The following is a 24,747-nucleotide window of genomic DNA, read 5'->3' as shown; positions in this document are numbered from 1 at the left end:
GACATGAATCTTGTACCCTGTGAACCAAAGAAATACTTCCATGGAGGTTCCCATGCAGGATGGGCCATTCTAAGCTGGGGATTCTCTGCTTACAGATTAATAAACCACGGTTGGCTTATAGTACCTGCTTTGGAAGACTTTGCTATTAAATTCATTTTCCAAGAACCTGGTCACTTCTGGTCACTGGGAACCCTGCACTGTTGGACCAGAGTTTGGACATAGGCAAGGCACTGGCAACTTCTCTCTGACACACGGGCTTCCTAAACCCGAGATTGGCTTAGGCTAGACTCTGAAGCAGTGATACTTGACCATTCTAGAACCCTGTGACCACTTTTGGACCAGATTGCTCTTTGTGGCAAAAGGCTATCCTGTATCATATGGAAGACTTAGCAGCATCTCCAGCCTCAACTGTGAATACCAGTGTCACCTTGTGTTGTAGCTATGACAGCCAGAAATGCTGCTAAATGCTGTCAAATATGTGCTAGGAGACAGAACTGCCTGGGTTGAGAACCAGTCCCCTCAGAGCTGTGAAGGGACAGAGAGCTTCCTGCGAACATGGCATAACCCTGCACGTAAGAGTGGCTTGGTGCTTCTGTCCTGTATCTCTATGCTGGTGTGTCTCTTCTCGGAGTGCTGGCCGTATGAGCCCACAAAGGTCATATGACACAACACTTCTCAAACTCAACTCAACTGGGCATCTTAGAAACTGCAATTTGGATTTATTAGGTCTAGGGTGGTACCTAAAAAGCTTCCAATTAATGTCGAAGCTGCTGATTCTCAGATGATGTTCTGGGCCGTGAGGCTGTAGGCCAGGTATCTACATGGTGCATGATATGATCTCTGAACTAACTTGAGATCACTATGGTTTGTTTTTTTTTTAAGTTTTTTTTTATTTTAATTGACATATATGTATGTAGGGTTATTTGTCTGTGAGTGCAGGTACCTGAGGAAGCCAGACAATGGTGTTAGATTTCTTGAAGCTAGAGTTGCAGGTGGTTGTGAGTTGCCCAACACGGGTGCTGGGAAACAAAATCAAATGCTCTGTAAGAGCAGTAGGTGCCGAATGAAGATCACAGTCAAATGTTTGGAAAGGTGCAGGAGCTTGGTGCCCCCGGGAATTAAAGACAATCTGGCATTGTCGGAGCTTGGGTGAGCTTTTATCTGTGCCTGCAGGTGTGTGGCCCGCGGAGGAGGTTCCGTAGGAGCCAAGGTGAGAGTCATAGAGGTGCCTCTGTTTATTACTAAAGAGAGTGGAACCTGGCTGCGGGCTTCGGCTGCGGCCCGTGTGATCGTATCTGTACTGTAGAAACATACCCTGGGTGGTGGGTGGGCACTCACCTGAGTCAGCAGGAAGAGTCATCAAAACGAGCCTGTGGGAGACTGTTGCTCTTCAGGAGAGATGTGGCCCGCGTCCTGGAGCATTGGTGCTGACAGGTGGGAGGGGATGGATTTGGACTTATGATTCTAGCAGCTTCTTTCTCTGCCTGGAACCTGGGGTCCTTGAACCTGCTGAGCCCAGAAGGAGTGAGCAGCTGGCCAGTGGCCTGGTCTCTCATTGTTTGACTGCATCCTTCTATGCTCACCTTTCAGGAATGCTAAGGGCTACAGGAAGAGCCCTGCTGTGGCTCAGAGGCTAGAGGGAAGGAGTCCTGTGCCCCCCCTCCTTTCTGTTTTCTTTTTTTTTTTCTTCTTTTCTTTTTTTTTTTTTTTTTTATTAAAAAAAAAAGATAGCTTAAAAATATTAGGTACCTTTTCAGGGGAATTCACCTACTGCTGTGTCTAAAACAGCCTTTACTGTCATCCCCTTGTCTGCTACCCTGCTTTATTGTTGTTGATTTTTTTTTGTTGTTTTTTGTTTTTTTGTTTTTAAAAACCTCTCTCACTTCTGGACTCTGAGATCTCCCCATCCTGGTTCTCATCCCTGACACATCTTTGCCATGGAGCCATGGACCTGGGATCCAGGAGCAGACTGAGCTCCCAAGTCCTTATGGGCATTTTAGAGCTGGACACACGGTGGCAGCTGTGGGATGGGCATCGCTTACCCATCGCCAAGGGTGGCGTATTTTGACCCGAGGGACGAGGCACCTGATCAAAGTACATGTGTGTCATCGGTGCAGGCTTCCAGAAAAGATCAGGAGCAGAGCAGTCACCGAGGTGATGATGTGGCTCTAATGGACCGTTCCTCAGAGATGAACGAGGAAAAAACGCAGTGAAGCAGATGAGGAGTTTCCTGAGGGAGGGCCGCAGTGGGGCGGAGAAAGGAGAAAATTCAGGAAAGACACGTGAAGTGTTACTGCCCCCTAAAAGCCGGGCACCTCGCCCGATCAAAGGGCAGGACCCAGATGTTGCCTGGGAAAGGTGGCTTCCTCTGGATCCCCGGCTCGTAGTTGCTGAGCACAGGCTGCTGGAAACAGAAGCCCAGGGAAGCAGACTGCCTCATTGCTCCCTTTATGTCTCCAAACAGGAGAAGAGAGGTAGGGGGCCACGCTGATCCAGACGTGTCCAGGAGCTCTCCTCCCAATGCCATATGAGGCTGCCCCTCAAGCCCAGCACGGAGCCCGTGGCCGCGGAGCCCTTGGAGATGGCTTTGCTCAGCAGCATCCTGGCAGCCTGTTCCTATATCTCAGGTGGGTACTGGTGTCTGCTGGCCAGCCCGGTAACCCAGCACTGAGTCCCGGGTTGCTTCCTGCTGGCCAGGCCTGGTCTTGTGTTAGAAGAGAAGTGTGTTGTCACTACAGGGAGGCTCTGTGCGAGATGGAAGTTCTTCAGGTTCTTACCTAAGTGTGATGTTCTCTAACTCAGCAGGCGAAAGCTCACAACAGCCTTGTCTTTCTGTAGAAATGTTTAGTTGCTTTTCAGCCACAGCCGCTGCTGCTTTCTGTCCTCAGCACATCAGCCAATAAGCAAGGCACTGGGGAGTCCAGCAGCCTGAGGAAGGTTCTCAAACCTACACAGGTTTCTGTGTCCATGAGTGTGTGTGTGTGTGGGGGGGGTGTGGGTGTGAGTGTGTATATGTGTGCAAAAGAGTATGTGTATACATGTGAGTGTGTGTATGAGAGAGGGGGATGTGTATGCATGTAAGTGTGTATGAGAGATGATGTGTATGCATGTGAGTGAGGATGTGTATGCGTGTTTGTGTGTGTGTGAGAGAGAGAGAATATGTATGCATGTGAGTGTGTGTGAGAGAGAGACTGTGTATACATGTGAGTGTATGTGAGAAAGAGAGGATGTGCATGCGTGTGAGTGTGTGTGTGTTGTGTTTCTGGGGTCATCTGAGGTGTCTAAGAGCCTTCTGGAGGAGAGGGAGACAGAAGGTAGGTGACTCTCAGAAACCTGATGTTACCTTTTCTTGATTCAAAGTCTTGCTCTTCACCAAGACAGCTGACTCCTTTTTTTTTTTTTCTGGAGACCAGACATTGTTCATATAAAAGGTGGTATTTAATAGCACGTGGAAATGGTCTCTCGTTTGAATGATCAGAACTTCTGTGTTGCTGTAGCGAGTGTTTTAATCTCTCATGCTTTTAAAACTTGCTTGTATTTTGTTTTGCTTGCCTGGGGTTGTATGGATACTGCATGAAGAAGGGGCTGATGTTTTGATTCGTCTCCCTTTAGGGGAAGGGTTTTATTTTCTAACTTTTCTAGTCAGAGCTCATATTGGTAACTTAGGAATTCAAATGTAAAGCCCAATGCTTCTATTTACAATGACTCAGCCAGGGTCAGAAAACTTGAGGACTAACCTGTCTGATTCAGCTATGGTTGGCAAGGTGTCTTGTTCCTGCAACTGTGACAGAGAACCCCAACAAGAGCAACTCAAGAAAGAAGGGGTGTATGTTGGCTTATAGTTTAATGTTACAGTCCATCATGGGAAGTCAAGGCAGCCCTCACAACCAGGGTCAGAAAGCAGCAAGCACAGGCATGTCGTTACTTGGATCTGGGCTCTCTGTCCACTTTTCCTAACTGAGATTGATTTCTCACGTTAAGTAACATAATAAATATAATCTTCCAAAGGCCATGAAGTTGGAAGGGAGTAAGGTTGAGTCTAGGAGGAGCTGAGGGAGGGGCTGGGTGAACATGATCAAAAGACATTGTATGCAAGTATGAAATTCTCAAAGGGTTATAAAATATATATTTTTTAAAAAAGAGAATCTCTCCCAGACACTCTCAGAGGCTAACCTTAATCTAGACAATCCCTCAAGGGTGCACCGGAGTCTGTGAAGTTGACCATCAACACTGACCATCATAGGGTAGCTAGCCCATCGGTGCCATGCATCCTGGATCTTCTTTCATGATGTGGAGAAGCCAACTCTGCCCCATTTCAGGAAATTCGAGACCCTCTGCCTCCTTCCTGGGCATCCACACACCAGAGAGATTTCACTCTTATTTATTTATATTTTTAATGGAGAAAGAGTCTCATGGACTGTCTTGGACTGTCTGTTGTTTTTCTGCCACCACGTGTGGTCTGTGCTGGAGGTTGAACTCAGGGGTTTATGCAGGCTAAGCTAGCACCCACACATAGAGCTACACTTCCAGCCCTTTTGCTGTGTATTCCAGCTGTGCTAGGGATAAAGGACACCAAAGCTAGGGTATGGAAGTTTGCGGCTGTGACACCATGTTCGCACAGTGACTGGAGGGGGCTTTACTGACTCTGTCCTGAATACTGCCCCACAGTGAGGTTGTAGGCAGGCAGCTGGAGGGTCCAGACTTTCCACAGTCGCAAGGATGCCTTCAAACCAGCCCTTGGATGAAAATGCCTCTGATGAGAACAAACAGTGCGCTGGACTTTGACTCCCTGCTCAACACAGGAGGCCCTTGGCGAGTTTCCATTTTTATCAGCCTGACCCTGGGTTGTGGCCAGTGGATGTGGTAATTCATCGAATTGACTGCTGTTTACTGGATGTCCTGTGACCCTGTTGAGGCTGAAAAAGCCCATGGTCCTATTTTCCTGTCTCCTTTCTTTTTCCTTACCCCATTACACAGGAATGAATTATTATGTGGAATAGAGTAAACCTTTTCCTTCCTGTAAGTGAGCATGGGGAGGGAGCTGAGGAGAGGGCTCAGCAGGACAGGACGTGTGCCATCAAGCCTGACAGCCTGAGTTGGGATCCCAGGAGCCACATGATGGGAGACAGAACCAACTAAAGGAAGTTGTCCTCTGCCCTCCACATTCATGCCAAGGCACAAATGCTACCCCCTCACAAATAAATAAATAAATAACATGGGAGCATTTTTTTAACTGAATAAGCATGGCTAAGTTTTAAAGTGAATGCCAGAAAATGGGAACTTGGATGTCTAAGATCAAATTTCTCATGTGTAATAGCAAAGACAATGATTAAAATTCCTCTGAGTGGCTAAACAGATGGTCCAGCAGTCAAGAGTGAATGCTACTCCTGTAGAGGATCCTCCACATTCAGTTCCTCGCGCCCACACTTGACAGCTCATAACCTACTGTAACTTCAGCACTAGGAGACTTTGCACCCTCTTCTGGCCTCCACAGGGACCTGCACACACGTGCATGTACCCACACACAAATGCACACATACAGTTTTGTTTTGTTTTGTTTTGTTTTGTTTTAATTCTGAAATCAGGGACATGCCTCAACTATGAAGGCAATGAAAAGATGATTTTAAAACGCAAAGATAAATACATTAGGTAAAAAATAGCTATTGTCCTTTTAAAAATGTAGTCATAGATTAGAAGCTAGAAAACACGGCAGGAGAGACTTGTGGGAAAACCTTGATCTTGCCTTGCTCTCTCCCATGCCCTTTCTCCTGTACCTGGTTATTAGTTTCAAGGGGACCCGATGTCTCCTGCTTACTCCTGTGCTTCAGCTGCGTGCTGGTTGATCTTCATTGTTTACCTGAATGGATTGAGAAGTACCTAGAATTTTGGCATGCGTCTGGGTTTGTCTAACAGACTTTACAGAGATTGGCACGAGACAGCGAGCCAGGTGTGTTGAGGGAGCTGCGGGTTGCATTCTGCCACCCAGCTCCCAGCCACTAGCTAGCTTTACCCGAAATAACAACACACAAATTGTATTCATTTAAACACTGCTTGGCCCATTATATCTAGCCTCTTCTCAGCTAACTCTCGCAGCTGGACTAGCCCATTTCTAATAATGTGTGTAGCACCCCAAGGTGCGCTTACCAGGAAGATTCTAGCCTACATCCATCCTGGGTCAGAGCTTCATTTGGTCTGCCCAGGAGAGGGGAGCATGGCGTCTGTCTGAGGCATCTTACCTCACTTCCTCTTCCTCCCAGCATTTTGTTCTGTTTACTCCACCCACCTATGTTCTAACCTATGAGAGGGCCAAGCAGTTTCTTTATTTTTTAATCAATGACCTTCCTCCATCACAGGTGGGGAAGACTCATCTTGAGTGTGGGTGGCTCTGTTCATAGTCTGCAGATCTGAGTGGAACAATAACAAGGAAGAAGGGGGAAACTCGTTCACTGGTGATGTCTTAGTGTTGTTTGCTGCGGCCTCAATAATAACCCTGACAGAAAAGCTCAGTTGAGAAAGAAAGGGTTCGCTTTAGCTCCCCGTTCCAGGTTGGAGTCCAGAACTACAGGAGAGTTATAGTGTCTTGAATCTGAAGAGGCTAGTCATATCCACAGTCAAGAGCAGAGAAAGGATGAAGGCATTCATGCATGTACTCAGCTCATTGTCTTCCCTCTTAGACAATACAGGATCCCCTACGCAGAGAATGGTGCTGCCCAGAGTGGGCTGGGTCTTTTCACCTCAATTAACTCAGTTAAGACAACTAACTTCCCTCAGACCTGCAAACAGGCCAGCTTGAGCTAGACAACCACTGAGATTCTCTCCACCTAAGATGTAGGATTGTGTTAAGTTGGTAATTGCAGGGAACCATCACAGGTAGGTGCAACTTTTCCTGAGTGGTTTTTCTTGCTGCTGTCATTGACCATTGACATCAGACTCCAGGATAGTCCATCTTTAAACGGGGACTTCCACCAGCATTAAACTTACCAGCCTTCAGCCTGCGTTACTGGTCCCTCTTATTCTGGGACTTCCAGCTGCTCCAACAACTGAGTAGTGGTTTGCTTCCTCGGTTCTCCAGCCTGCAGACTGTGGGACTTTAGCCTCTGATCATGGGTCTAACAAGTTCTATCCCTCTTATTCATTCTCTTCTTTAGAAGAATCCTGACTAATACAAGTTGCCTCTTGTCCAACCCATGATGAAGCCCTTTTCTTTAGCAACATAGTTGCTACTTCTAATGCACCCAACACTCTCTCTCTCTCTCTCTCTCTCTCTCTCTCTCTCTCTCTCTCTCTCTCTCTCTCTGTATGTATTTGTGAGTTTTAGGGATTATATGAGGTGTTTGAGCCTCCCAGGAGAGAGAGGGAGGGAGATAGAAGGTTATGTAAATCTGGGAGCCTCCATATTTGTCTCTTTCTTAACTCAGAGTTGGGCTTTTCTGCAAGATGACTGACTTCCTGAAGTTGTTTCTGTGGACCACACATTTTTTTACAGAAGCTGCTTTTTGATTACACGCGGAAACCCTCCTGCCTGCTCGAGTGAGTTTTTCAGCTTTTGGTAGCTGGATTTGTTTTGTCTGTTAGCTGGTGTTTATTGATGTTATTTGAAGAGGAAAAGACCGTTTTGGTTTTTTTTTTTTTATTGTTTCCTTTGGGGAGAGGCTGTCTTTACTTTCTGGTTCTCTAGATAGGGTTGATGTGTGTTTAGATGGAAGCCAGCAGACCCCCATGGCCTCTGATCCCAGCAGAGCCTGTGACATTGTACTATGATCTTCCTGTTTGCTTCTGGATATGTCTTGTCTAGTGTCTGTGTATCATGAATCTTGTACCATAACTATTGCAAAATGTTACCATTCTTCACAGCAAATAGCCACCCTCAACATTAACTATTCCAATAATTAACAGTATCAGTTCCACAAAATACTCCCTGAACAGGAATGATAAATTGAACAGCCTAGACTGGCCCCTAACTCATGGCAATGCCTCTGCCTCAGCTTTACAAGTCCTAGGGTTACAGTTGCAATCACCATACTAGATAGACTCTTTCTTTTCTTTTCTTTTCTTTCTTTCTTTCTTTCTTTCTTTCTTTCTTTCTTTCTTTCTTTCTTTCTTTCTTCCTTTTTATAAATTTATTTCTTTATTAAAAATTTCCACCTCCTCCCCTCCTCCCATTTACCTCCCCTCTTTCTCTCCAGTCCTAAGAGAAGTCAGAGTGCCCTGCCCTGTGGGAAGTCCAAGGCTCTCTCCCCTCCATCAAGGTCTAGGAAGGTGTGCATCCAAACAGACTAGGCTCCCAAAAAGCCAGTACATGCAGTAGGATCAAAACCCAGTGTCATTATCATTGGCTTCTCAGTCAGCCCTCATTGTCAGCCACATTCAGAAAGTTTGGTCTGATTACATGCTCGTTCAGTTCCAGTCCAGCTGGCTTTGATGGGCTCCCATTAGATCAGTTGCTCCGTCTCAGTGGGTGGATGCACTCCTCATGGTCCTGACTTCCTTTCTCATGTTCTCCCTCCTTCTGCTCTTCATCTGGACCTTGAGAGCTCAGTTTAGTGCTCCAATGTGGTTCTCTGCCTCTATCTCCATCCGGATGAAGGTTCTATGGTGATATGTAAGATATTCATCAGTGTTGCTATGGGATAAGGCCAGTTCAGGCATCCTCTCCTCTGCTGCCCAAGGACCTAGCTGGGGACATCTCCTTGGACACGTGGGAACCGCTCTAGAGCCAAATCAACCCTAAAATGGCTCCCTTAATTAAGATATCTTCTTCCTTGCTCCCATATCCAGTGGTTGAGATGGAGGAAGGGTGATTAGACTCTTTCTGTAAGGGAAAAAATGTTACTAATGATAAAATATTGAAATATATAACATAAAATTTCACAAATTTAATAAAAGAGTTCCAAGTGTAAAAGGTAATGAATGATCAGAATTAGCGGTTTACATAAGGAAAAAATGCAAATGGCTGGTGAAACTGAGCAGTTTAAAATTCTAACAAATACATGAAAGATGAGGATAGGATGGGAGTGCGGGGAGGCCAGTGCTTACATGCCAAACCGGTGGAATCACAGGCGGATGGAAGCTCTGCAGGCAACAGTTTTGCAATATCTGCCAAAAGCTTTAAACATGCATATATTATGTATTTAGGAGTCCCATCGCTAGGAATTTCTTCTCAGGGCATCATTAGAGATGTAGGCAGGAACAATTACTATGAGGATGAGAACCCTCAGAATAATTTTGATGGAAAAAATGAGAAACTGTGCTGAATATGAAGTGAAATAAATATGTAATCTTGTGCTATTGGGGGGTAAAGAACATGCATGTATAATGTATAGCACGTGTACTTCCGCTGTCTGTCAGTTTTAAATGCGACTGCGCTCGACTATAATTTGTATGTGGGTACTAGGATCAGATGGGTGGCTGTGCACTTTTTATATTATTTTGATGATCTGTCTTTCTGGTATGTTGTTTCTGTGTGGTATTGGGTGTGCAGTGCATGCGTAATGCACGTGCACATGGAGGCTAAAGGACAGCCTCAGCTGCCATTCTGCAGGGTACCATCTGGTTTTTTGAAATAGGTTTTCTCTCTGGTCTGATTCTTGAGATGCAGAGCCAAGCTGGCTGGCCAATAAGCCCCAGGAATTGCCCTGCCTCCACTTCTCAGCCCTGGGATTACAAGCAAGCACACCCATGTTTGGATTTTTTTTTTTTTTAGAGATGAGTTCTGGGTTTCAAACTCAGATCTTTGTGATTGCAATGCAAACGGTTTAGTGACTTGAGCCACACCCCCTCCCCTGCCTGCTTTGCTGTGTTCTGTAACTCATTGGTGGCGCCTTATAAGAATATTGGATTAGAATATTAACTTTTACTTGTGTCATACGTATATTAGATAATTCCCATTTTGCTGTCTACTTGAGTTCCATGGCCTCCTGGGCTCAGCCTAGACTAGACTGTTTTGTTTACCTAACTCAGAAATACAATTTTCCCCTGTACATATGTCTTCTATATAGACCCCATCCCTTTGGTTAAGGTCAGTCCGACCACCCCTCCCGGTCCTTCAGTTGTGTTTCCCCTTCATGGCTCCCAGCACTGAGTTAGTTTGAACTTCATCTTGCATTTGCCCAAATAACCATAATGGCATTGTCCACTGTCTTCCTGCCTCCAATCCATAATTCATATTTCTGTTGCAGACTGATCTATCTGCAGGTGTGAGGATGAAATTCCCTTTATTTTGTTGCTGTCTTGAGCTTGCTATGCAAGTGTGAGGATTGGAGTTCAGACCCTCATCACCCACATAAATGCCCCGTGGCTTGCTTGCAATCCCAGTGCATGGGAGGTGCAGACATGATGTCCCGGAGCAAGCTGGCTGGCTAGACTGGCCAAATGGGTGAGTTCAGAGCCCAAGGGAGAGAGGCTGTCTCGGTGTGTAAGGTGGGCCGTCAAGGAAGACACCAGATGTTAACCTCTGGCTTCTACATGTATGTGTGCACACACACATAAGCATGAATACACATAGGCACACATCTCAAGCACATACACCTACCAAAATAATCCAAATGTATGCTTTAACTGTTAATGCTATTTGTTGGTTACAGGTAGTGTAAAATCTTAAGTTGGTCGTCTAGTGAGTCTGTGGAGTTCTCTGCCCTTAGAGTCTGGGGCGTTCTCCTCTCATAGGAGCTGGGGAGTTCTCTACCCATAGGGGGCTGTGGGGTTCTCTCACCCATAGGGGGCTGGGGAGTTCTCTCACCCATAGGGTGCTGCGGAGTTCTCTCACCCATAGGAGGCTGGAGAGTTCTCTCTTATAGGAGGCCGGGGAGTTCTCTCACCCATAAGAGGCCGGTGAGTTCTCTCCCATCCATAGGAAACCGGGGAGTTCTCTCCCATAGGAGGCTGGGGAGTTCTCTCTGGTGTATTTTTCTCAACCATCCATGTTCCTTGGCTTGTATTTTAGCCCTTCTGCCTCAGCAATTGTATTGAGGGAATTAACAATTTCCATCTTAACTCTTTGCAAGCAACTCATTAACCAGTATATGATGCTTTATAGAGAGGATAATAATCTCATTAATAGTAATAGCCTCATTAATAATTTCTAATAGGGTCATTAGAAAGAAAAATGGAATAATTACTCATTTTGACTTAACGATTGGGTCCTTAGTGTATGCTCAGGACCCTAATCTTTTAGGGTTTTCCTTTAACGTTACCTTCTCAGTGGGCTTCTTGCTGGTCAGCCTGCCTACTCCCATCAGTGCATGTTGAGTACGTCCTGTCCTCTCCTCCTTCTCACCCTGTGAAAAGACACAGAGGAAGTCTAATCTCACAGCCGTCTCTCCATCCAGTTCTGTTCGCAGGCTTTGGCGTACCTTCTGGTCATCTTTCCCCCTTATGAGGAGTGATCCGAATACACTGCCTGTGCTCTGCTTTTCCCACTAAGCATTTTGTCCTGGAGACACTGTGGGTGGGTATAGAGCAACCTTCCCTGTTCTGTTAGACAACTGCTTCCTCCTCCATTCCGCAGATGGCCCAAGCTTAGGCCCTTTGCAGATGGCCAGCGGGAGTGGCTCAGAACTCTCAAACAGAGCAGTGATAAGTAATGACAGCATACACCTTCAAGTGCGTTTCCAGACTCGGTTTCCCAAAGCACAATGGCTGGATCGCGTCCCATTCAAAGGAAAAATGTCACCAAGTTGCCACCTAAAGAGCTCTACTAATCTTTTAAAAGAGAAATACGCAAAGCCCCGGGACAATGTTTTCAGTTGTGTTTGGAGCTTTGACAATCTGATAGGTGGAAAAGGCTCCCTGCATGTAATTTAATTTCTGTTGACCAGGGCTCAGCAAACTTTGTTTTCCTATAAAATGCCAGTGTTTTCAGCTTTGTAGTCCAGCTTATGTTCTACCAATTTAACTCCACTGTAGCTCAAGAGCAGGTAAAGGCAACATAACTGAACAGACATGCCTGGCTTTCAGTGGACTTTGTTGGTACGTGCAGGAGTCCTGTCAGAGGTAGCTTGTGGCCCACGGTGCCCAGTCATCTCAGGGGCATCTTCCATATGCCAAAGACCCAGTCCTAGTGCTTTCTTTTTCTGTGAATTACTCAGATCCTTTCCAAATTTTCTTTATCAGTTGTTACTTATTTTGTTTAAAAAATCTTTATTTTTTTTATTTTGTGTTTATGGGTGTTTTGCCTGCAGGAATATATACCAGCTTTGGGAAGATCAGAGTAGAGCATCAGATCCCCGAGAACTAGAGCTACAGACAATTGTGAGCTGCCGTGTGGGTTCTGGAAATTGAACCCTGGTCCTCTGGAAGAGCAGCCAGTGCTCTTAACTGCTGAGCCAGCTCTCCAGCCCTCTTGTTATCTCTCTTAATGTTTTTTCTAGGTATTCTTTATGTGTTGATCCCATGCTTCTGCTAATATAACAAACGATCTTTTCTAATTTGTCGTTTGATTTTGTGTTTAGTAGTATTTTGTGAAGAGATGTTGGTGGATCATTAAAAGTAAGTGTGTGTGTGTGTATTATGTGTGTGTGTATGTGTGTATATGTATGTGTGTACATGTGTGTGTATGTGTGTGTGTAAAGTATGTATAGTGGTGTTTTTTGAGACAGGGTCTCATGTAGTTGGGGCAGGCCTTGAACTCCTGATCCTCCCCCTTGCTAAGACTGTAACTAAACTCGACTACACTTAGCTCATATGTTTTTCCTATTTTGTGTGTGTGTGGTATAAGCACACATTTGTATTGGTGTGTATGTATGTACGAGTGCGTGTACATGTGTGCGCTATGCATTGTGGAGGCCAGAGATTGACGTCAGGTGTTTTCTACTATTGCCGTCCACTTGCTTTTCTGAGACAGGGTCTTTCATTGCATCTGGAGCTCACTGCTTTGGCTGGAAGAACTCCGATTGTCTGCCTGTCTCTACCACTCCAGCACTGAGATTATAGGTATATACCACTTTCCCAGCTTATTATTACAGGATGCTGGAGATCGGGTCCTGGTCCCCACACTTACACAGCAAGGCCTTTATTAGCTAAGCCAGTCCTCTGGTCCCAGCTTACAGTTTTTGTTTAACCGATAACCTTCAGATCCATCTGTCTTGACAGTACAGTAGTTGCACAGAATCTAGCTGGAGTTTCTCGTGAGCTTGGTGTGAAGGAGGTGTTCTTTCAGTAGAAGGCCTTAGACTTCCCCAGCTCAACTGAGCCAGTCACAAATTTGAACGCTTGAGAAAGTGTTATAGTTTCGGGTTTCTGTTGCTGGCTGAGAACAGAGGACTTTGTGCTCTTAGCTGCTGAGAGCTTCCAAAGCACTTGGCTCACAGTAAAACTGCCATAAAGCAAGTCCCCTTTAACTAAATGGTGTGCTTTATAAAGGTTCTCAAAAGTTCTTTATTATTTACTTATTTGTAAACTTAAGAGGGTTTTATTACTTGTGTATGTGCACATGTGCATGCACATGCCGCGGTAAGCATGTAGAAGTCAGAACATAGCCTGTAAGAGTCCTCTCCTTCCACCATGCTGGGCCTGGGGCTCAAACCCAGGTTGTCAGGCTTGGCTGCAGGCACCGTTACCCACTGAGATATCTTATGGTCCCATTTTCTAGTCTTCTGATGTTATTTTATCGTATATACATACACCTTTACACATGCATATGTGATCCAGCATACACATTGTTCAGATGTAATAACATTCTTCTGATGCTATTTCATTGTATATACATACCCCTCCACACATACATATGTGATCCAGCATACACATTGTTCAGATGTAATAACATTCTTCTGATGCTATTTCATCGTATATACATACACCTCCACACATACATATGTGATCCAGCATACACACTGCTCAGATGTAAAGTGTTTCTCAAAAGGCTATGGGCTGTGGGCTTCGTCACTGGTTGGGGGTGTTGTTTTAGCATTTTCTGGAAACTTTAGGAAGCAGAGCCTAGTGGAGGAGTAGGTCACTAAAGGGTCCTTGTAGATATATCTTCCCTGGCCTCTTCCTGTCTTCCTGTCTACTTCCTGTGTGCCGTGAAATAAGGTGACCTCTCCTCTGCCAACACTGACGCTGCCATGATATCTGTCCAAGCGACGATGCATTGAACCTGCTGTGTCTCGGTTTCACTTCTGTTGCTGTGCTAAAATCCCCTGACTAAAGCAGCTCTAAAGAAGAAAGGTTTCGTTTGGTTTACAGTTGCAGATCATAGGCGATCATTAAGGCAGTAACTTGAAGCAACTATAATATTTCATATCCACTGTCAAGAGCAGAGAGAAAAATGTGTGGTTACCTACTGCCCTGCTCACTCTTCCTTCTGTTATACAGTCCAGGACCCAAGCCCAGGGAATGGTGCCGCCCACAGTGGGCTTGAGCTTCTCACATCCATTAAGATCAGCAAGACAATCTTCCACAGGCAAACCTACTCTAGACAGATTCTCTTTGTGACTCTCTTCCCAGGTAATTCTACGCTGTGTCAAGATGACAATTTAAACTTTGGTTCTGAAACTATAAACCAAAATAAATCTTTAAATTGTTTATCTTAGGTATTTTGCTGACAGAGACAAAAAGCTAACTAATAACACAATCCGTATCTATAGGTGCACTCATACGCTCAGACATGTAATACAGTTATGAATATAGAGCAAATGTATTAATTGAACTTTTAGAATTTATATTCATGATTTAATTTAAATGTCACTCATGATTTAAAATATTCATCGTATTTATGATAAACACATGAGCTGGGTTCGGAGAACCCATAGTGACTCATGGTTTCTGCCCTCCAGTTTCTCACTGTCGTATGGAGAAGGTAATGGCTATATGGCTAATTATAGTAGAAGTACATAGAGTGTTTCCTAGGCTGGAGGGACTGATTAATCACAGGACTCAGACAAGCATGAGGCTGTAGTCTCCAGCAGTGATGAGGTCAGTCAGGGATGCATCTGAGTCTTCCTTTGCCCTTCCTTTCCATGGCCCCAGGGAAGCTGGTTTGCCTTCCCTTGCTATGATAACACACCATGACCAAAAGCAATGAGGGAGAGGAGGAGAGGGTTTATTTTATCTTACAGGTTATAGTCCATCATCAAGGGAATTCAGGGGCAGGAACTGAAGACAGGAGCCGAAGCAGATAAGGAGGAATGCTGCTTGCTGGCTTGCTCAGCTTTCTTTTTTATACTGCTCAGGCACCTGCCTAGGCAAGGCACCTCCCACCTTGGGCTGGACCCTCCTCCATCAAATAGCAATTTAGAAAATGCCTCAAAGAAATGGCCAGAGACTAGCCTGATCTGGGCAATTCTTTATTTTTATCTTATGTGTGTGTTTTACCTGAATATACAGAGTCAGATAACCTAGAACCAGAGTTATAGATGGCTATGAGCCACCATCAGGATGCTGGGCATTGAACCTGGGTCCTCTGGAAGAACAGCCAGTGCTTTTAACCACTGAGTTATCTCTCCAGCCCAGAACTGGGTAAATCTTCAGTTGAAGTTCTCTCTTTCCAGGTGACTCTGGTGTGTGTCAAGTTGACAAAAACAAAGGAATACCTTAAGGGGAGAGAAGGGTCAGCTGTAAATTAGATAAGAACCTGGGGTGTGGAGCTTCTTGGTGGGGTGCTTACTGCCCAGGAGGTGGGAAGAGAAAGGGAAGAAGTCAGAGCAGGCCTGGCAGGGACATTCTGCAGTATTCCTTGTTCCCAAGCCGGACAAACCAGGAGTGAAAGAGACTGAGGGATGCCTGCCTCCCTCAACATTTCAAAGAGGCCTGGAGTGTTGGTGGAAGAATTCCTTTTCCTATGGTGTGGGGCAGAATCCCACAAAGCACCATCTGTGTAATGATAGATAACACAGTGAAGACATCTGCGAAGTCCTTCCTGATTCCACACAACCCTGCCACACTCTTTAAAGCCCATTTCAAAAGTGTATTTCCTTCCCCCTTAAAGATTGAAAACTTTGAGGACCAGAAACCTCAGGCAGAGAACATGTTATGTTGGCTTGGAGACTGGCTGACCAGGCCTGATCTGGGCCTGGCCTGGTGTGGCTGCACTTCCTACAGTTTCCTTGGCCTGTACTGACTTCCCAGCATGCAAATGAAACCGGCCTCAGAACCTCCACAAAGGGCCTCTTCCTTCTCACGAAAACAATGACCCTGCAGGAAGCAAGATAGAGTAATACATTTATTTTTATTTATTAAAGGAAAACAACCAACAAAAGCCCTCTTCACCCCGCTTCCTGGGTAATTAACAGATGTCTGCATGTGGTCAAGACCCTGTGGGTCATTGGCCAAGCGGGAAGTGACCTGGAGCAGGAAGTATTAGAGGAGAGAAAAAACAAACAGTCTAGAACTCCAGCTTGATGTCAGCAGAAAAGTGCGTTGGCGCTATTCACATTACACGGCTCTGAAACCTTGCTTTGAAGCCTCAGTTTGGTACCCAGTGAGTCCCAGTAAAGCCTTCGCTCTGGCTGGTTGCTTCCACTGTACTTCTCTTGGAATCCATATCTGGTAGGCTGTATGTAAAAGGAAGTGTTTCTGATGTGAGAAAAAAATTAGTTGGGCTCTAATTGGAATAGCAGTGTTCATCGTGAGGCCCATTAGGTAGTCATGGTGGCCCATGGCTGTGACCCCAGCACTCAGAAACTGGATGTGAGAAGAACAATTGTTTTAAGACCAGCCCGGGCAACATAGCAAAACCCCATCTCATAAACAAACAAACAAACCAACCAACAACAGTAGAAGTTAGGCCTGTGTAGCAGGTCGGTGAAGGTGGAGTATGAGGTCAGCATGATTGTTTTCCTACTCTTTGTCTCAAGCGTGGTTTCCCATCTCGTGCAGCCCTTGGTCTCAGTTTTAAGAATGGGTACCAGTACTTACCCGCTATCCTAAACTGTGCTAATATTTAAAAGTAAAAGACTAGCACAAAGTCATTTTCCCTGATCCTAGCAAAGATTCAGTAAATGAGAGCCCCCATCTCTTGTCTGTCTAGTCATCTTTTTTAAGATCTATCTTTGTTCTATCTCCTATCTACCCATCTGCACTTCTTCCACTCTATCATCATCTGCATGTCACCTGTCAATCACCTATCAAACTTCCCCATCCCGCCCTCCCCTCCCTGAGAGGATCTGCACATGTCTATACAGTACAATATGTATTTCTTTGTCTGTGAACATTCTTTGGGTTCAATGTTGGGAAGGGACTACCTTGGTTTCTTTCCTTTTTCTGTGATGAAATGCCTGGTAAGAAGCAGCAGGAGAGAAGAAGGTTTCGTTTGGGTTCATATTTGAAGGATAAAGTTTATCATGGTAGAGAATCATGGCGGTGGGAACCTGTGGCTGACTCTGCACGTCTTGATGGACCAGGAAATGGAGAGCACAGGATGTGGACAGGACTATCCATTGGTCCACTCATCCAGGGACCCCCTTCCTCCCACCGAGCCCACCTCCTAACGGTTTCATAGCCCGCCAGGCAGACCACCAGCTGGGAACTAGGTGTCCAGACGGAAGCCTGGAGGGACATTTCTCATTCAGGCTATCACAAGGGGATGCAAAGAGACTCTGCTCGTGATGGGTTGGGAAATGAAGGACTTGTCTGAGCTTTTAAACTGTGTCTATTTAGTGTTGGGTGCATGCGACCGATGTGACATGGTCTGAGATCATGGTTTTTAATGAATGTGTCTCCAAGGCACGGGAACAGGAGCTTTGGCAGAGATAGTCTGTTGACTGCATTAGTGGCCTGAACTCCCTAGGGGTCTTTAAAGTAGTCTACTCAGGATTTATTTTTGACCTATCAATGTGGCTGTTTGATTTAGAGCTGTGTTCAGATCCCTGCAGCCTTTTAAACGCCAGATGGGATCCTGTACTTTCAGTGCTGGGAAGGTACAGATGGGAGTGCCAGGAGCAAGCTGGCTCGCTTTACTAGCGAGAATTGCAAACTCTGGGTTGAGAGACCCTTCCTCGAAAAGTAGGGTGGAGAGTGACGGGGGAAGACCTCCGATAGCTCCGCTGTAGGCCTCCACTTGCACATGTACACATATGTAGGTTCTTGCACATGCACACATATGTAGGTTCACTGCACACAAGCTCACAGGAATCTAAGGACTGGGAATGACGTGAGAAAGGATGTGTTAACTCTCAGGAGCTCTTGCTTCCTGACTGTCAGTATTTTTTTTTTACACGCAGGCCATGTCTGCACTTTCTGTGATATAAAGTTCAGGAGTGGGAGAGAAAGGACATCTTCACAGAGATGCTCGAGGCCTGGTGGGGTTGGGGGCAGTGAATACACTGTCAACACGCGTGCCTTCTCAGCTAAATACAGCATGGAAAGAACCAAGAACATGTCTGTCAAACGCTGTGAAATCGGTTCTGTTAAAGCCATCCATGGTGCATGCCTAGGATCTCAGTTCTTAGGAGATAGAGGCAAAAGGATCAGGAGTTCAAAGCTGGCCTGGGCTACATGGGACCCTATTTCAAAAATACTAAATAAAAATGTTTTAAAAATCTGCCACCTTATCCCTCTTACACACACTTTCCACTGTGAAGACAGCTTACCCTAGAGCAAAGCTCATAGCCGGAGTTCAGGCTTTCTTAGATTCACAGCAATACTGGCAGGGTCAGTGACCTAAAGGGCCCTGGTGGCTGTGTGGATAGAGGAAGGACTCTGGGCTTCCTGAAAAAGGGGTCTCCTCAGGTACAATGACCTCATCTGTTCTCTGCAGACTGTGGCAGGAAAATCAAGGCTGGTAGCCCCTGGGGGTAGGCATTGAGGCTCATCAAGCCTGCCTGAGAGAGAATGGGGCTGTTGGATCTTTCCGCACAGAACAGCCAAGCCAGGACACGACCCCTGGGAGATGTTTGATTCTGGTAAACAGCAGAACTCATTTTCCAGCAAATAGATTTTCATTTTGCTTTTTCCCAGTGATACATTTTGGAATTATCACTGGAATGAGGTCTGATAGGGTCACCCAGACTGAACCTCTCTTGCCTTTCAGAGATCCATCTTCTAAGCCCTGACTCAATTCTGCCAGGTCTCTCTCTGCTACTGGTCCAGGGTATGGCACTCGCTCCCCATGCGCCCCATTCCAGTGTGTGTGTGTGTGTGTGTGTGTGTGTGTGTGTGTGTGTGTGTTGCACTCACCCATGAGGCCACATGTGAAGGCCAGAGACTGAAGTCAGCTGTCTTCTTCTTTCAGACTCTTCCCCTTTATTTTGAGGAGCAGGGTCTCTTGTTGAATTCACTGATTTGGCTCAACTGCCTGGGCAGTGAGTCCTTGAGAGCTGTCTCTGGCTCTCAGGGCCAGAGTTATGATGATGTGCCTCCATCTCAGCTGTTACATGGGTGGTGGGACTGCAAACTTATATCCTTAGGTTTGTGCAGCAGCTGACACTGAACCCACTGAGCCATCTCCAGCCCCCCTCCACCGTCAGTATTTATCACGTGCTATGGGACTTGAGGTTCTGTGGGGCTGAGATGGACCCTGGCTGAAGTAACTGATCATTGATAGGAGGGCCCTCCTCCTGGCCGTGCAACAGAAAGATGATTCGTGGGCTTTAACCTCATGGGAGGTTCTTAATTGCCCAAGTCACATCCCTTGTATCTGGGAGCTTTACAATTTTCTACTTTTGCTCTGGCCCAGTATCAGTGAGTCTTTGAATCCGACTTATCTCAGGCTGACAGTAGATAGCACATTGTCATCAGAGGAACATGAACTGGTCATAGATGTGCTGGCTAGTTTTGTCAGTTTGACACAAACCATATGATAGAGGAATTGTCTCCACCAGATTAGCCTGTAGTCTCTGGGGCATTTTCTTGATTGACTGATGTGGGGTGGGGCAGCCCACTATGGCTGGTGCCAGGATCCTGGGCAGGTGATCCTGGGTTGCATAAGCAAGCTGAGCAATCTGGAGGCAAGGAGAATAGCATTCCTCGGCTTAAGTTCCTGCCTTTGGGTTCCTGCCCTACCTGAGTTCCCACCCTGACTTCCCTCAGTGATGCACACGTAAGCCAAACAAATCCTTCCCTCTCAAGTGACTTTTGGTCACTTTTTGTCTTGTTTGTTTATCATAGTAACAGAAAGCAGGATTTGCAAAGCCGAGTGACCAAGATCTGAACACTCTCTTTAAGATTGGCATCTCCTGCTTTCCCACACAGCTACGCATCTTTCACACCCGGGTACCCTCTGGTCCACTTCCCCTGACCTCCACATGGCTGTTTCATCACAGCCATCAACCCATAGCTCAAAAGTTAGGTTTCCGTATGAAGGTTTCCCATATCCGACAATACTCATCTTTCATTGCTTTAACCAAATACAAGAAATGACTTAAAGGCTGGAGGATTTTGGGCTCGTGAATTCAAAGTTTTCAGTCAACCATAGTGGGAAGCTGTGGCAGAACATAACCGCTTACCTTACAGAATCCAGGAAGGAGAGAACACTGGATTCTAGGGTCTCGTTTTCTTACCTTTGTGTGGGTTGCAGAGATCAAACTCCAAGCTTGCTCAGCAAGCAGCATTATCTGCTGAGTCATCTTGTCAGCCCATCTTTAAATCATTAACGTGTAAAATATGAGAAACAGCGTACAGGCTATCAATAAACAAGTCAGTGAGTCTGTCCTACAGGTGTTCTTCTATCACCATAAATACACAGATCTGAAAATCTCAGTAAGAAGCCCCCTACCCCGCATGCATGTGGGTGGTCTTGTAGCTCAAGCTGGCCTTGAACTTGAACTTAGTAGTTGGGGATGAATTTAACCTCCTGATCTTCCTACCTCCCCTCCCACAGCACTGGGATTACAGATCTTCTGTGCCGCTGTGCCCAGCTTTAAATTTACAAAGCAATGCCATGTCATTTGTGATCCCATTTCTATTGTTTGAAGCCATAAAATAGCATGTTGATTCATTTTCCAAGTGACTACAGAATATGGAAAATTGATTTGCTGACGTGTATGTAAATCCTGTTACCTGGGTCAGGCATATCTTTATGAAAAGGACTCCGTTCACTCAACGGTTCTCATTCTGCTGAGTGCACACCACAAGGGTCACTGAGGGCCCCACTGAGCATACACCTCATCTGTAGAACAATTGTGTCTTTCTCTGGCTGGGCTCTCCAGGCCCGCCTTCACTTTCAGTGAACTTGTTGAGGTCATTCCTCAGTGCTTATCCTGCTTTTAGATGTGTGATGGATTGCATGAGTTATCCGTGGCTGTATACTAGTTACCCCATACTTAGGTGGCTGGAGAGATGGCTCAGCAATTAAGTGCAGATACTGCTTTGGTAGAGGACCTGAGCTCAGTTCTCAGCACCCACAGCAGGCAATTCACGACCACCTATGACTTCAGCTCTAGGAGACCTGATGGCCTCTGGCCCATATGCACACGATCCCCCATATAAACACAGATGTAGATATGAATAAATTGCAAAAGTTGTGGCACATACACCCCTAAGTTTCTGGAGTTTGGAAAGCTGTGTGTGTGTTAGCTGGGCTCTCTAGCTCATGGCCCTTCGAAAGGCTGCTGGGAAGCCATGCTTGTATCACCTCACCCCAATCTTCACTTCCAAACTCACCCACAGGGCCGTCGGCAAGTTCAGCCCTTTGAAAGCTGTTAGCTGGAGGCCATTGTTGACTTCATGATATTTGGACCTCTACATGAGCAACTTACCCACAGCAACTGACTTCATCTTCCTGAGCAAAGAGATGGAGGGAGGGAGGGAGAAGGAAGAGAGGGGGAGATTTTCGTGCACCAGGGATAATCAAGGAGGGAATAGCTTCTAGTTATCTAGTGAAACTGAAGTCAGGGAAAANGGGAGGGAGGGAGGGAGGGATTGAGAGAGAGAGAAGCTTTTGGACCTCATCCTAAAGTCACCTGTTGCTTTTGTCATACTGTGTAGAAATCAGTTACTAGGGACAGGGAAAACCGCTCCTTCAGTGACGTGCTTGCTCTACAGGCTTGAGGGCCTGAGTTTGATCCCTAGAACCCACATTTCAGAAACCAGGCATGGTGGCAGGCACTTGTCATTCCCGCACAGGAAGGTGGAGACTCCAGGTGGGTCACTGGTCAGCTCACCTAGGCTTCTTGACACGTTCCAGGCCAGCAAGAGACCTTGTCTCAAAAGAGCAAGGCAGATGATGCTTGAAGGATACCCAGGATTGACCTTTTCACACTGTATTCTTATACTGTCTCTGTGTGTCTCTCTGTCTCTGTCTCTCCCTCTCTCCTTCCCTCTCCTTCTCTCTCTCTCCCTCTCTCCCCCTTCTTTCCCTCTCTCTCTCCCCGTCCCCCCTCCCCCCTCACACTCACACATACATTCATGCACATCCACTTGCTAGCTCCAGACTTTGAGAAGAGGTTGATTGACCAAGGGCATGGATACCAGAAGCTGGGGTCACCATTGGTGATTAGCAGTAATTCAGAGGTTTGTGTGAGTGAGTCAGTGGACAAAAACCCCAGGCACTCAGGAAGACGGTCTTCAATAAGATACATAGCTTAAACTGAACACAGCTGCTCCGTGTGGAAGGGGCTAAATTATAGTTTTTCTCTTTTAATTTCTTGGTTTTTGGTTTTGGTTTTGGTTTTTCGAGACAATGTTTCTCTGTGTTACAGCTTTAGCTGTCCTGGAACTAGCTCTGTAGATCAGGCTGGCCTCAAACTCAAAGAGACCTGCCCGCCTCTGTCTCCCAAATGCTGGGATTAAAGGTATGCACCACCACTGCCTGACTTTCTTGGGTCTTTTAACTTTAAAAATTGTTCTAAATTTAGTATAAAAAAAGTTGTCCCTGACCCTGCGTGGAGACATGAGTCCTGTCCAACGCGTTCTCCTTCTTCCTCTTGCTGCAGAAAACCCTGAGCGAGCCGCTCTGTACTTCGTCTCTGGCGTGTGCATCGGTCTATTTCTGACCTTGGCCGCCTTGGTGATGAGGATCTCCTGCCACACTGACTGCCGGCAGGGTTCCCGGAGGAGGTGCTTGCAGGACCATGAGAGTAGCAGCGACAGCAGCGACAGCGAGGATGGCAGCGAGGACACGGCCTCGGACCTGTCGGTGCGCAGACACCGCCGCTTTGAGAGGACTTTGAACAAGAACGTGTTCACCTCTGCAGAGGAGCTGGAGCGCGCACAGCGATTGGAGGAGCGCGAGCGTATCATCAGGGAGATCTGGATGAACGGGCAGCCCGAGGTGCCTGGCACCAGGAGCCTAAACCGCTACTACTAGGGCACAGTGTGGACCCCAGAACCTCTGCAGGCCACCAGGAAAGAGAGTGGGTTTTGCAGGCAGGGACGGTTTGTGCAAGGGAAGCCAGCTCTCTGCTCATGTGTCTGGAGAGAAGCACGTCCGGCGTGCTTTCCCAGGGGCATGGGGGTTTGCTTTAGACTCTTACCTCTGGAGAGATAAACAACCCAAGCAGGAGCACCTGCCTTTCCAGACACCAACGTGGGAACACCAGCCCAACCTTCCTAGGTCTGGGAATATTGCTGAGACTTTCTCTCCAACCACCTGACAACCACGTGACAAGCTGAAAAGACGTGTGGTCTTTCCTATTTTCAGAGGCGCTCAGAAGTTTGCGCAGACTTTCCTCTGTGTTTCCTTTAAAAAGGAAAAAAAAAAAAAACTCTCGTGGCTGGAGAGCTGGGGATACCAGGGTGAACTTGATCCAGAAAATGCAATAGAAGTGATTTGATTGAGATAGCATGATCTACGCTAATTATTTAAAGCTAATTTTTAAAATGAAAAAAATCGTGGCAACCTCTGCATTTTAACTGACACCTCAGGGATTAAAATCCTATCGTTTAGTCTAGTTCCCACCTCGTTCATGAAAATGAATAGAACTTACTGCATTAGGAGATGTATTGGGGACTTAGGATAACATCAATAACCTCAAAGGATAAAGGGTTTTATTTTTTGGTGGTTTATAAGATATGTATTGACAAGCGTATCTGAAGATGCTGCATAAACACAAGCCGTGTGCCCTTCCATTTCGGGAAGAAGAAAAGTCTCTCACGACTTCAGAGACTCGTGCTATTTAAATAATATTTTTTTTAAAAAAAAAAAAAGCAGTTTGGATTTCCAAGAAAAGAATGGGAACCAGAGGTGAGGATGAAAGCCAAAATTAAAATGGTATCGAAAATAAACATTCCATGAACATGCTCCTTTTGCTTCATGTCTGTCTGTGTGGTTACTCATAAGCCCCTATGATCACCCTTCTGGATGGTATGAGCAAGTATGGCCTCTACAGGACCCCTGAAGGATTGGGAATTAAAGAAGCCCCTTGGTGATAAGGGCCTTTTGTGTAGGGTACAGGTTGCTGTTGAGTTATTAAGCAGATAAAGGAACTGAAGATTTACCTAAGGCAAAGATATGATAGTGACCCCACCCCTATTCCTTGGTGGAGAGAAGCTGGTAGGGAGGGAAAGCTGGCAGGCCCTAGGGAAGGATGGGAAGAGGACTGCCTATTGGAAACTGGGTGACAGAATGAGACAGTGGTTCTCAACCTGTGGGTCCTGATCAAATATCCTGTGTATCAGATATTTATATTATGATTATTTTTGTAACAGTAACAAAATTAAAGTTATGAAGTAGCAATGATATAATTTTTGGGTTTAGTACTCATCACAACTTGAGGAACTGTATTAAAGGGCCATAGAATTAGGAAGGTTTAGAAACACAGTTCTAGCGTATAATAAACAGGAACCTAGAGGTCTGTCAGGGGCCTCCCCTCTCTTGCCATGGACTAGGACCCTTATTGAGCCCAGTAGCATGATCCAGAGCCTTCTTAGTGGAGG

General features: G+C 46.0%; 1 protein-coding gene across 1 annotated transcript; it reads left to right on the top strand.

Annotated features, from left to right (window-relative positions):
- Nucleotides 1-2,160: 2,160 nt before the first annotated feature.
- On the top strand, nt 2,161-24,112 carry Eva1a (eva-1 homolog A, regulator of programmed cell death). The gene is given in 3 exon segments (XM_050164949.1): nt 2,161-2,538; nt 2,540-2,627; nt 22,806-24,112. Coding segments are annotated over 3 exon segments (480 nt in total). The 5' UTR covers nt 2,161-2,520; the 3' UTR covers nt 23,180-24,112.
- The last annotated feature ends 635 nt before the right edge of the window (nt 24,113-24,747 follow it).

The sequence above is a fragment of the Alexandromys fortis genome, unplaced genomic scaffold, assembly GCF_014885135.2.
Source record: "Alexandromys fortis isolate MF-2015 unplaced genomic scaffold, M_Fortis_MF-2015_v1.1 scaffold_138, whole genome shotgun sequence".
Lineage (NCBI taxonomy): Eukaryota > Metazoa > Chordata > Mammalia > Rodentia > Cricetidae > Alexandromys > Alexandromys fortis.
The sequence above is the reverse complement of the archived record's forward strand: the minus strand, read 5'-3'. Positions and strand labels throughout refer to the sequence as shown.